The 12,828-nt window shown below is 44.2% G+C and overlaps 1 protein-coding gene across 1 annotated transcript; it reads right to left on the reverse strand.

The window, feature by feature from the left end:
- Positions 1-2,524: 2,524 nt before the first annotated feature.
- LHX8 (LIM homeobox 8) lies at positions 2,525-10,969 on the reverse strand. Its single transcript, XM_026853540.1, has 6 exons — positions 10,247-10,969; positions 8,653-8,873; positions 8,095-8,198; positions 5,075-5,170; positions 3,868-4,051; positions 2,525-3,112 (listed from the first exon to the last, which is right to left on the reverse strand). Exons 1-6 carry the CDS (start codon positions 10,453-10,455, stop codon positions 3,036-3,038), a joined length of 891 nt encoding a protein of 296 aa, XP_026709341.1. The 5' UTR covers positions 10,456-10,969; the 3' UTR covers positions 2,525-3,035.
- Between the last annotated feature and the right edge of the window lie 1,859 nt (positions 10,970-12,828).

Raw genomic sequence — 12,828 nt, forward strand, 5'->3', positions numbered from 1 at the left:
GGCGCAGCGCCTGGCACTGTGCTGGCACACAGCAGGCGGCTGCAACTCCGACCTTAGCAACCTCTACTGCCATCATAAAGCAGCTGTCGTTCTGAATGGAGGATAGAGTCAGTTTTCTATCAGACACTACTGTGATTTCTGAATCAGTAATGATTTTAAGCACAATGTAATTAAAAAAAAAAAAAGACGAGAAAGGGAGACAAAAGCACAGAAACGTGCATCAAAGTATTTCTGGAAACTGTCTTTATGACATACATCTGTTTGACTGCCCATCCCTACAACAGCATTACTCTGCATGTCCTAAGGAGTGGTGTATTGCAAGATGAAACTGGGATCAAGGCGGCGCACCACACAGCCAGTCGGGCTGTAAAACTGCATAGGCGGGGGGAGATGAGAATCATCAGTTTCTTCAGAAGGGAAAATGCTTCCTAGCAGTTACCTGTACTTACAAAAAATGAAAGGTGGAAGTGTAGCAAGATCACAAGCAGCTCTTCAACTTAAGATGCAATCATAGAAAGGAAGCAGAAACTAGGTTACTGTGCTGCAAATATAAAACCTAGCATGGCCCTCAGCACACTCCCTGCTGTAGCTGCAGTCTCTTCCCGCAGAGCCCCCACAGATCCTCAGCAGGACCCTATTCCCGTTACTCTTCAACAGCAAGCAGCAGCGAGGATGACTCCCGGGTCAGGAGAGCTCAGCAGATGTCACAACCACAAGCCAGTGCACGACCAGGAGATACAGACAAACATTCAGACTCGCAAGTCAGGCTACAGCAACAGCTTCAGCCGAGAGCAGCAGCCTAAACCGCCCTGCTTTCCCTCAGCTTTGTCAGCCCCACGCAGCCCGTGGCACAGGTCTGACCTTCTCCAAGGGAAGACTCAGGAGTCCAGATCCTCTGCTGGAGCTTCTTATTTTCAAGTCTACATTTTCCCAGCACACATACAAAGAGCTGCTCAAGCATTCACAGTAGCCAAAGATGAATTCTCCTGGTTCCTTGTTTTCATAGGGAAATGGGAAAATTGCTGCCCATTTACTTCAATCCTGCACTGACTTTGGAGCTGAACAGAAGGGGCCACTTCGTAAGTAAGTTTAGACTTACTTTGTTTCAGGCAACCTGAAGTGGTTTAGTCCTTTAAATTAAGGTAATTACTTTTCTTTAAACAGACTTGATGTAAGTCAAGTTGTATTTTAAAACAAGACAACTGGATAGTATTTTAAATTGCCAAGTTATGTTAAGATCTAAATTAGCATTATTTAGCATTAACTGGTAAAGCTTTAGCAGCAAAGATGTCCTACTTGCATATCAGACCCAACAAACACACACAAACCAGTCTGTCTGCTGATAGAACCGCCGTTTTATATCGGGCAGAGGTGTGGAGCTAGCTTAGGTACTGAAACCAGCGCACCGAATCACCGTGCCACACCGAGCACTGCACCAACGAGTTAGTTATGTCAGAATAAATGTAAAGTCAGTCAAGTTCCACAACACAGCACATCTTTGGTATGTTTTGTGAAAAAAAATACAGCAGAATAACATTAGCCTAAACCAACCACTGTGCCAGTGCAAGGAGAATGCTTTTTCTTCTCAGATGAGCTCAAACAGCGGTGAGTAGCACCTGAAACAGTGCCAACACTTAATTTATGAACCTGAGTGATTCAGAGCTTGCCAGTAAAGCTGTGCTCTCCTGGTGGCAGGGAGAATACTACCTTTTTCACATTGAAATGGTTTGACCAGGGCAGTTAAGCAGTTTCAGAGACACTTAACTCATAGTTGGGAGAGGAAAAAAAAGTGACATGGATGCACACATCTTCCAAAGTATGATTTCTTTCTGATGCAAGGAAAGTTTAGGTGTGCAGATAGAATCTACCCATCTTAACTCCTTGAAGGAAAGTAGTTTGTGAAGACAAAAATCAGCTGAATTGATAGTATGCACTAGTTTTTGTCCATCAAATCACCTTATCAAAACATGCGTTACAATTAAGTCTTTGCACATTAAGAGTTTAAAACACAGCAGACTTCTGTGCATTTGGCTGCTCTGTTCGTATGCAGTTTGAAAGGGGTCACTCAAAATACTGAACTAGATTTTACTTAAAAATGCAGACTAAGTACTGCGTTAGTTACCATCCCACTTAACAAAAATCACAACATAAAACCACTGAAGAAAACAGAAGCCAAAGTAGTAAAAATTCAAAGTGTTAAAGCAGATGTGAATTCAGTCTCTCCACTTACTGACTTAAATCACAGTTAAAAATCTATCAGTTTAAAAACCCACCTTTTCCCTCACCCTGCAGGTGTGCACCCTCAGGAGCAACACTGGTGTGTCCTTAAGGGGCATTTCAAGACCTAAGCCCATAAAAAGGTGGGGTGTTTTTAAATCAAGACAAGTATGAACACTCCTGAAAGAGTTGGCCGTAGTCTACTCAAGTATAGCTGGGACCTTCTCTTAAAACTGAAGATTCAAGTTCATCACCTGACAAATGATCACAGTTCAGCCATAAACACTGCAACATTTTTGCTTGGCATGCTACAGCAGGAACTTTATTCAGTTCATTTTGAAAATATTTGCAACCAAAATTTATTTTTGTAAACTCACAGAAATAAGCTTTAACATATAGGCTGTGTACAACTCAAATACAGGTAATACTTTTAACAATAACTTACAGATACAAACTAATGATAAACTACAATTTCACAAAGAATTGTAAACATTTTGCACAATTGTCAGTCCTTTCTTTTAGGCAAAGTGCTCATTTGATGACAAATAAATTAACACACACATAACTAGAGTGGACTACTTCCAGACAATACAAAAAGGTGTTTAATAAGGCTTGTAAACAATGTAATATTTATGCAGAATCCATAAAAGTGTCTTGCAGGCTAAATATACTTACATACCTGGGCAGCAAAAATGATCTTGAAAATGCTTTAGATGTTAAATAAAAAGTTAACATTAATATCTTTCCAATGATATTTTTAATACACAATAAATGACTTAAGGTTACATCCTTAATAGCTTATATCCCTGACAAAGGAATTAGGTGTGACTTAGTGGCAGTTGTGTCATTGAATGGGGTAGCAAAGGCTGGAGTCCAAGAGCTGTAGGTGAATGAGCTACAAAAACAGAAATATTGACCGGTCAGCTTCATCAGAGGTAGAAAAGGATTATGAACTAGTAAATCCCACTGGGTAATAACAGTTTGCTGGTCCCAACCACCACAGCATGCTCTGTTTTCCCTAGCCCAGCATCGACACTGCTCCACCCACAGCCCACCCTACACCACTGCCTCGGAGAAAAAAACGCTCAGGCCACACATGCAGCTCAGTTTAGTTCTCCCCAAACCGTCACAGTCTCTCCTAATCACAAATAAGAGCCAAAAATCTTTGACTTGCTGGGTCTTAAGACACACAGAGACTGAAACATACTTTTGGACCACCAGGCTCCCCCCACTGTGTGTTGCTGTGAGGGAAGCTTAAGTTTTCAGTGAAGCTTCTGGATTGAGTGTACCTACAGTCCTTGGGGTGAGAGCTAGGGAGCGCGGTAAACAGCTTTCATAAAAATTACATATTGTTAAAGTACTTCGCATGGATTTTAAAAACAGTGTTTGATTCTTATTACTAGCATTCTCAGTTGGGAGGAAGCACAAAAAGTGGTCTTCATACGCAGATCTTCAGCTGTGCTCTTACAGTGAAGGGCTCACTGCTTGGGGAGGCACACTTAATGAGGTCTGGATACCAAGTAAAGCATTAAGATATTCTATATAGGATACTAGGAATTAGAAATCCATTAAGTTTCTTCAGTCACTGCTTGGTGAACTGTTCTTGCTACAGTCAGTGATTTTACCTGGACATGCAGTTGCTGTACCTACCGTCCATGTAGCTGTGCAGAGCAGTCAGCATCGTCCCGTCCTGGGGTACGTAGGCAGAGTAGGCCATCTCCTCTAGCATGGGTGGAGACAGCCTGGAGGGCTGAACCGCTGTGACGGGAGCAGTGGATGAATGATTAGGACTAACGTGTTTCTTATGGCGTGCTCTGCAATTCTGAAACCACACCTGAAAAGGGGGGAAAATTCACATCATGGTGGTAATTGCATTGGTTCAACACCAGCCTGATGAAGGCCTCAGAGGTCTCGCTTCAGCTGAATCCAGCCAGTGAAACCGGGCCTGTAACACAACACTGACAACCCAGATGAAGAAACATCCTTCCTAACCTGCACGGTGCCTCAAACAAGCAAGGTCAGGACAGAAAAGCTGCTGCGGGGACCAGCAGCTCCAAGCCAGGCACGGGGTTGCGGGGCCGGGGCGAGCAACAGCACCCAGGCGCCCTGCAGGCATGGCCGCCTCTGCCCCGACGCTGCTGAGCAAGGGGTGTTCACGGGGTACCCACACTTCCCCGTCCACACCGTAAAGCGGGCGGGCTTCCATTTTTTTTAAGGCTTGATTGCAGCTGCCAGATACCTTGTTTCTATAGAAACACTGTCAATCTCCCAGGCTAGAAGGAGCCAAGGGAACCACAACCTTCTTTTTATTTATATAAACATATAACATGTTATGTAAAAAAACATATTTATGTATAAAAAGCATTCATATAATGTCTGCTGAGAGGCATCTTCAAAGCAAAGATTCCAAGTCTGCGTTTCGCCCAGTTTTGGACGGCAGAGCTGTGTATTTTAACTCTGCTCTCTAGAACAGACCACTAGATGTTCACTTACTCCTCACGTGGCATACCACAACCCATTTTCAAAAAAGGGTGCAGGTCTTAAGAACAGACTATTAAAGTCATAAATTTGTATTTAGAAGAGCTCTGTGACGATTTCTATACTGTTTAGGCTGAGAAGTTTCTTCCTGGAAGACTATTAATCCTCCACACAAAGCGCAAGAGGAATACAGCAAGTTTTCCAAATGAACATGTTTGTTCTAGACCTATTCCTGACTAAGGATGTTGTCTCAAGTTGTGTTAAAACTGCCATATTAGATCTTTTTCCATCTCAGAATAACTACATGCAGAAAATTGTTGTTAAGCATTTCCAATGGATGAGTACGGGACTTTGTTATCAAGTAACTTAGCTCAGTTACCTGTATAACACGCCTGCTCAAGCCTGTTCTTTCTGCCAGTTTCTGAAGTGTTTGTGCATCTGGGTTGTTGTCCTGAGCAAACTGTGCTTGCATAACCTGAAAAGGCAAGATAAGAGATTGCAGGTTTTTGTGTGCAGTCCTGACAGCAGCATTAGAGACTCTTCTCAGACTGTGGTCCTACTCATTGACTGGTTTTAGGAAACTTGTAATCACTAGCCCCCACATGACAGCCTCCAATATCTTAAGGAAAAAAACCAAATTCCCCAAAGCCAAAATACAAGCCCCTTATTATGCTTAACTGAGACATTTACCAGAAATGGAAGAAGTTAATTCTGCTTGGCAGTAGAAAAAAAAAAAAAAAAAAAAAAGGAGGAGGTGCTCTGTTGTGATTGTGTTAAAAGGACTGTGGGAGAAAATCCACTGCGAAGCAATTCAAACATGCTGGATAAAGAGAACGCCTATAGCGGCAGGCCACAGCGCAAAGCACAGGGAAGGAATGAACTCTGATCCACCCCTCAGAACTTGCATTCACTACCCACATATTATATGGAGCAGCTTAACCCCCCTTTCAGCCGCAGGGGGAAGCAAGCAGCGGGGGAGCCTTTGCGCCTCCTTTACCTTGCACTGACCCGAGGAACAGAGGCTCCACCTTGGCTGACCTGCACTACAGGTAACTCTTTGGTTACACTCATCTTTTTACTGAAAACTGAACACTTGTCATTAGGATATGAATTACATTCTGGGGGGAAGTAGATGTCAACTTGGCCTGTGTCCTGGACAGTTTTAGAGCCTGTAAGGGTTTCCCTTATTGAAGGATGTAAGGCTTCATGGATTTCTGCAGGGTACCTTCAGCAACTTAGTAAACTGTAGTTTCTCATTTCTGGATTTTGACCCCTGATGGTCTTCGCATTTTGCCTGGCTTCACCTTTGAAGATTCAGACTACTTCTCTATGAATTCAGAAACATTGAAACTATTTACTTTCCTACTGTTTCATACAAAGACATCCAAAAGCATGGACACCCTTCTGTAAAGGATGTAGTTCACGAGGTGTGGTACTACGTGCTGCTGCTCTGACAGTCCCTTGTTCCCCTCTGATGCTTCTCTTTCTGGACATCTTAAAGCAGCATCAAGGACAGGTACAGAGGCACTGAGCAGACTACAAGTGTTGTTAAATAACAAGAAGCCCTAAGATCTCAAACACCTGCTGAAGTAGGTTACAATTTCCTTAAAATATGAAAAGAGGGGAACATGGAGGTTCCAGTGACAGCAAACAGGAAGAAGCCCCAAATAGAGTTCCTACCCTGATGGCTGGGCCACCTCCCATTCAGGTCCTGCTGGAAAATAAAGTTTCTTTTTGCAGAAGCTCAAGCTTGATGTCCAGAGTGCATGCCCCATGCCCTTGTCACATTATTTCTAACTGACATGTTTTGCCTTCAGTTATGGCTGAAAGACCAAGCCAAACTTTGAACAGCCACATGCCACATTATCCAGCACTGCTTAAATGCTTCATGTGTTATTACATGTATTAGTTTTTCTCAACTGCTTTCACCATGAACAAGAAGAGGGCAGGGCAACAAAACAGAACTCAGACCGAGATGGTAGAAAAGAAAAGGTGTAGTGGCCATGTGTGACCCGAAATTCAAACACATGTTATAAACTGAAAGCAGGGATACACAGGATTAGGTAGAGCCACAGCTGCCTTCCCACTACAGGTGGAAACCTCTGAACCTGGTCTCACCACTGCCCCTTTCACAAGGAGCTGGCCATCGTCACGGTGTTTTTCCCTACAAAGCTAATTTAAGTGGTGACCCAGAGGGTGAAATAACTCGTATTTGAGGCAGTCCGGAGCTAACTTGCCAAGGCAGCAGAGACAAGAAGCCCTGAAAGCAGAGCAGACACTGGCAATCCTGCTCCCTCCCTGCCCAGTGCAGGCTTGACCTGGCAGGAGGGGGCTCCGATGGTACATCCAGACTTCCCAGCTCCCATTCCCCTTAGTCCTGATGATGGGAAGGAACAGAACTAGTGGCTGAGCTAGTATAAAAGGGTATGGAAAAAACATACTTCAGAAACGCATGTTCAAGAACAAATTGGACAGTACAAGAATTGCTGCCAAGTACTTCAAAATCACTTTCCCTGTATGTCACTCTACCTAGCTCTACGGAAAAAAATAAGTGGGTTTTTATCCCCCCCTAAAGTGTGCAGCATTAAATACTGAAGCTAGGTCTTGAAAAATGACACCCAGACTATTGTTTATTTTTAAACAGGCAAAGCTCAAATACACTTTGAGGAAATCAGCACATGAAGCATTTTGGAAGGACTGGGAGAAGGAAGGAAAAGATACGATGCGTCAGTGTTGCTAGTCCCTTCCTGGTGTACAGAAGTACAGCCAAGACTATGATCTAAAAAGCAAGTATTGAAAACCATCTCGGAAGGAAAAAGGGCAATCAAGAAATAAACGCACAACTATTCCCCATCTTCTCTATAAACCAAAGCAAACCAAGAAACAGTCACTGACAGGAGCCAAGCCTGCGCTCACGTGAATGTAAGCAGGGGCCCACAGTCCTTACCTGTTCTGAGAGCACAGCCTTTTGCAGCCCTTACTGCGCTTTACAACAAAACTCAAACTTCCAGCCTGCTAACGTCCTGAAGCACCCACCTTTAGTACAACTCTTCACATTACATAATTCTAAAAATATTTTGTCTTTATTACGTGTAGCGATGTAAATGCCTGATGAAATAGATTTCATCGAGCAATCAAAATAGAACAACCTTTTTGTTTCCACTCTGCAGAATTACCAGCTGCCCCCAGGGAAATAAAAAGCTTGAAGAGTAACTATTTCATATTGAACTGCTGAAGCTAACAAACAATTCCAGAAACATGCTGTGTCTTGACAGTTTATGAAATAGTTTAAAACATGCAAGCTTTTTCTTTCCTTTCATATGCATCTGATTTCCTATTGGTTCAGCACCCAAGTGTTCCATAAACCTGAACTGTGCAAGTTTTCAGCGCTGCCTCTACCTGGAGCTGATCTGCTGTGAAGCTGGTCCGAGCTCTTTTTGCTGGTTTTGGATGATTAACGTCTTGTTCTGTTAGCAATGCTCCTTCCACACTAATCCCATTACCTGAAGCATTAAAAAGAAAACAACACTGTCTGCTAAACATTCAAAATTATGTTATTCCTAAATCAGACTGTCCTCCAACAATAACCAATAGTACTTGGTCAGCTGAATTTCAACTTTAAAAAAGCCATATTCTGTTCAAGTTGATCTGGCACCACTACCCATGACACCCCAAGTGACTCCCTTGCAAGTGAGGGAAGGAATAACTCCAGCACGATATTTTATCAAATACATATGCTCTTGCTTTCTTTTCCTTAGGACAGAAAACAAGTTATACAAACTTAAAAAAAAAATAAAACATCAAATAACTTGCACATTATTTTAATTCAAGAACCTGTGCTTCCAGCCTTAGTGAACATAGGTAATTACCTCTTAAGAAGGAAGATGAAATAAAACCCAACAATTTTAATTAAAAAATAAACCACAAACATAGTTCTTAACAAAACCCGTCTGTTACCATTTTCCACTTCTCTTTTCAGATTGTCCAACATGCAGTCGTAGTGCACTCTGCAGAGGACCTTCTCTTCCACCAGAGCGAACTCCTCCCCAGTGGAGAGCTGCCTCTTGCAGGAGAAGCAGGCGAAGCAGGCCAAGTGGTAGACGTTCCCTTTAGCCCTGCGGACCCAGTCGGTGGAGTGGATGTGCCGGCCGCAGCGGGAGCAGCGGGTGCCGTACCGCCTGCACGGAGAGAGTGGGGCTGAGGCGGGGGACACAGCCCCGACGGGGGGACAGCGAGTTCGATCTGAGGGCTGGAGGCGAGACCAGCCGAACTACGGACGTCAGTGTTTTCATAAGGCAAAGAGCAAAACTGAAACAGCTGCTAAGGAATTCACAACTCTTCATCTTTCCTTTTATAAAGGTAATTACTCTTTAAAAGGCTGCGAGTGGGAGATGGAAACAGCTGACACGGTGTTCAAAATCCTCCCAATTATTCAAATATATTTCACATTGCTCTAGTGGTAGTCTGAATTATTGTATTTAGCTGCATCACCCTTCGCTAATCATTTAGTCTCCTCCATCCGAAGGGGGAAAACCTGTACCTTCTGTACCTTCAGAGTTATTTCCTTAATTACCATCACATTATGATTTTAAAAGAAATTCAAATATCTAGTATTTACATCACCACAGTAGAATATTTGTCTTTGAAGAGGAAACTAGCCAACAAGATATGTTGATTATTTAGATAAGAACTTGTCCTGAAAAAAATCTTTGCAGACTTTTAAGGGGTGGTTTTGGTTGTTTGTTTTTTTGTGGGTTTTTTGTGTTTTTTTTTTTTTTTTTTTTTTTTTTTCAGCCTGGCTGCTCCCTCTCTTTCAGAGTCAAAACTGACTAGCTGAACATAATCCAGTCACTACACAGATGAGACTCCCATAGTTTGGTCTGGGGAAGTACTAGCAATCACAACAAAATTAACAGCAAAAGTTTTTGCTACTTTCTGGACCAAAGATTTTGTATCACGAGTATTTCTGATGCCAGCATGAGTAAGTAATATTCTTCCTTATAGGATTAGACCTTTAACTTGAAGAATGCTTCACGTTCAAAATCAAACCAATCACAAAAAACCCTAACTGCTGAAAGCTTCTTTTAAAGATCATGGGATTTATTCTGGGTTGTTTTTGTAGTTCCACGTGACACCCTCAGCCTCACACCAGCGAGTGCTGGTCCAAAGGGAGCATCAACTCAGCTCGCCTTGCGTTCTCCATCGGCATTACCGAAGGATGGTTCCTGGCGGTACGAGAGCTTTACAGCCTCACTGTGGCAGGGACTGATGGGTTTTTCTTCCCACGCACACAGAAGTAAGTTACTGCATAAACGCAGTAGCCACGCATAACAATGGAGGGGCAGAGGGGAAGACTTAGTAAGTAGTTACATCAGATTGACTGGGGGTTTCCCAAGTCCCTCTGCACGAGATGCCAGAGTTTAACTACTGAAAATAAACCTGGCAAATTAAACCAAAGAGCTGAGACATGCATTTTAGTTGCAGCTTAAGTGAAAAGCAATAAGCAAGTGTAACATGTTGTCTAACAAAATTATATTCCTGTATGATGTACCTGAAATAATCAAGTTTGCAGAAGATATCTTTATCTTTGATGTAACAGCTGGTATGTCTTCCTAGAGACGTTCTGCAAACACTGCATGAGAGACAGCGCACGTGCCAGCAGAGGTCATTTACCTGCAAAAACACAAAAGGAAAATACCCCTCAATGTTCGTGCTACCAATATTATAGTTTGTATTTACAAAAGCTATTTTTTTTTCCATTCATCCAAGGCCAAAAATTACATGTACCATGACTCACAGAAAATCTATCTTCAAGGCAAAACATTTTTCCTACAGCACGCATATTAAGGGTTAATTAATTTGATGGAGGTTTTCAGAATAAGCTTTCATGGTTTTGTAATTAAAAGCACCAGAAGAGGAAGCAAGAGATTCAAGTTCCACATAGATATTTTGTGCCCAGTTCTGTTCTCACAGCATTAGAGTAACAGAGCAAGTTTTGGCCTCGCATGACCTCGGGGAGGCAGCTAACTTACATACTTTTATTTCCCAGTCTGTAAAAAGTCCTAACGATGAACAAACTTTGTAAAGGGATATGGTCTTTTAAAATGACAGTATTGAAAAAAAAGTCCATCAAATGGAAATAAACCATGAACCACATCTTATTTACCAGGTTTCTATTAAAGCAAAGTGAACACAGTGCGAGTTTCAAAATATCAGCAGTTGTTCCGATAACAAATTCAACAATTCTTTAGAATGTCACATCCATAGTGAAACTAGACAGTCATGGAAATCAGCAGGTTTTAAAACTTGCATATAATTTTTCAGCAAATAAATTGAGTGCAATTATTTTTGTTTTCTTCTTTCCTATAAAGAGAACTCAGTCATGCAAACATTGTACATCACACATCAGCTAAATAACCTGAATACTCTGAAAACCCAAGACTCCCAGTGACTGTAAAAATTAAGCAATAACCCTTTGGATAATGGCACTCTGCATAGGAGGAATTTTGTAAACCAAACAATGACTAAGTTTAGATTCATTTTTTTTTTTTTTTTTTTAAATTTTATGAGCCAATTTCTCATCTCAGCAAACAGCTCATCTCCTGCCTATGGCAAAGCAGCAGATCTGAGACAACTCGGGATGTGCCCTTCACCAGAACGCTGCCGAACCAAGCACGGAGAACGCGAGGTCTCCGCTCCAGCCCTGGCGCCAGGATCGCCCGTCTCGGCCTTCTCCAGGCAGCGACTCCACGGTTTGCAGTCACCCAGCCCTCTCCTGCCTGTCCCCTGTGCTGCAGCCATCGATGACGGATTTACACCGCGGTGCAAGGCGAAGCTGTCGGTGACAGCTGTCACCGAGCCCATGCTCTGAGCATCTCTCCAGGGCTGCGGCGCCGGGCCCAGGCCCCCCGACCCCTGGCACTCTGCAGAGCACGAGCTGAGGGCCCGGTCTCACCACGCTCAGCTCGGCCCCAGCCCGCAGGAGCCCATACTTTTCCGTGGAACAGGGCACTGACACCTCTGACAGTTGCCCCCCGGTATCTCCAGTCCACACTCTCGTTATCGGCAGGGCTGGGTCGGCGAGGCGCTGCTGATGGCCACAAGTTGCCAGCTGACCAGCACAGCGTCCTTCCTCCCTGCGCAGGGAGCACTAACAGCTCACTGAGGGCTAAACCATGTAGAGGCGTTTCGCTCCAAGCCATGTTATCCCAGTTGTTGAGACAGGAGACAGCAACGATCAGTAAAAAATGAGCTACCGAAGCGCCACAGGAATTAATGGGACTGGAACCAAGTTCATGTTCGCGCTCTGCCAGCCCTGTGCCCTGTCCCTGCGCCAGCCCAGCCCGCTGCAGAGGATCACCGGAACAAACGGTACCGGCCAGCTCCCCCACACCTGCCCCGTCCCTGTTTCCAGTGAACACCGGCCCGGCACACGCGCTCCTCTGCCCTCCTCGCCCCACGCAGAGCCAAGCGACGACCCAGGAACAGCACCGCGATGTCTGCAGCAGCATTACCCGCCTCCCCTCCGCATGGCGTGCAGTGGCCTTGTTCAAGGCTGCATCGAACGGAATCAGGGGGCTTCTAGCATGGTTCTCTATCTTGTTTTTGAAAGAGTCTGATCCAGGATAATTTTAGCAGCCCCCCTTTGAACCACGTTAACACTTTATGTTTACAGTCACATGGTTTTGTTTGTTTTTTAATTATCTTAGTCCTGAATGCTAAGGCTAGCAAAGCCACTCTACAATCACGCAGCTTGTTCCCGTCACAGACAGTACTAGAGCACCTTTCACAAGAATAACTTGTTTTCATGTTTTTCATGAAGCAATTTTTGCTGTAAGGTTCACGACACAGCACTAGGAGGCTTATTTTAACTAATAACAGACAGGTCACTTAACCAGGGGCACGGGCAGGGCCAGGCAGCCGTCCCCGCTCCCTCCTACAGCGGGTCAGAAAACACAACCCCGCGCCGGCAAAGCGCTGCCCGGAACGGGGCAGCAGTTCAGTTCCCCCCGAGGCCCCGAACCCACAGACACGCACCCAACTAACCGGGCGCTTCTACCCGCCCCCGGCACCTCCACTCGCGGCCGCCACCGAGGGCGTGGACGGGGCGTGCGGCGGCACCGGCTGCCCGAG

This window comes from Athene cunicularia, assembly GCF_003259725.1.
Source record: "Athene cunicularia isolate RWA chromosome 8 unlocalized genomic scaffold, athCun1 chr8_part1, whole genome shotgun sequence".
Lineage (NCBI taxonomy): Eukaryota > Metazoa > Chordata > Aves > Strigiformes > Strigidae > Athene > Athene cunicularia.

Bases quoted from the DNA above. Each gene is read 5' to 3' on its own strand.
- LHX8 (XM_026853540.1), bottom strand. From the start codon at position 10,455: ATGGAAAAAAAAATAGCTTTTGTAAATACAAACTATAATATTGGTAGC. The intron at 5,171-8,094 runs GTAGAGGCAGCG...TTGCCTTTTCAG, and splicing joins TCACAGCAGATCAGCTCCAG to GTTATGCAAGCACAGTTTGC. The intron at 4,052-5,074 runs GTAACTGAGCTA...CCCCCTTTTCAG, and splicing joins TGAGCAGGCGTGTTATACAG to GTGTGGTTTCAGAATTGCAG.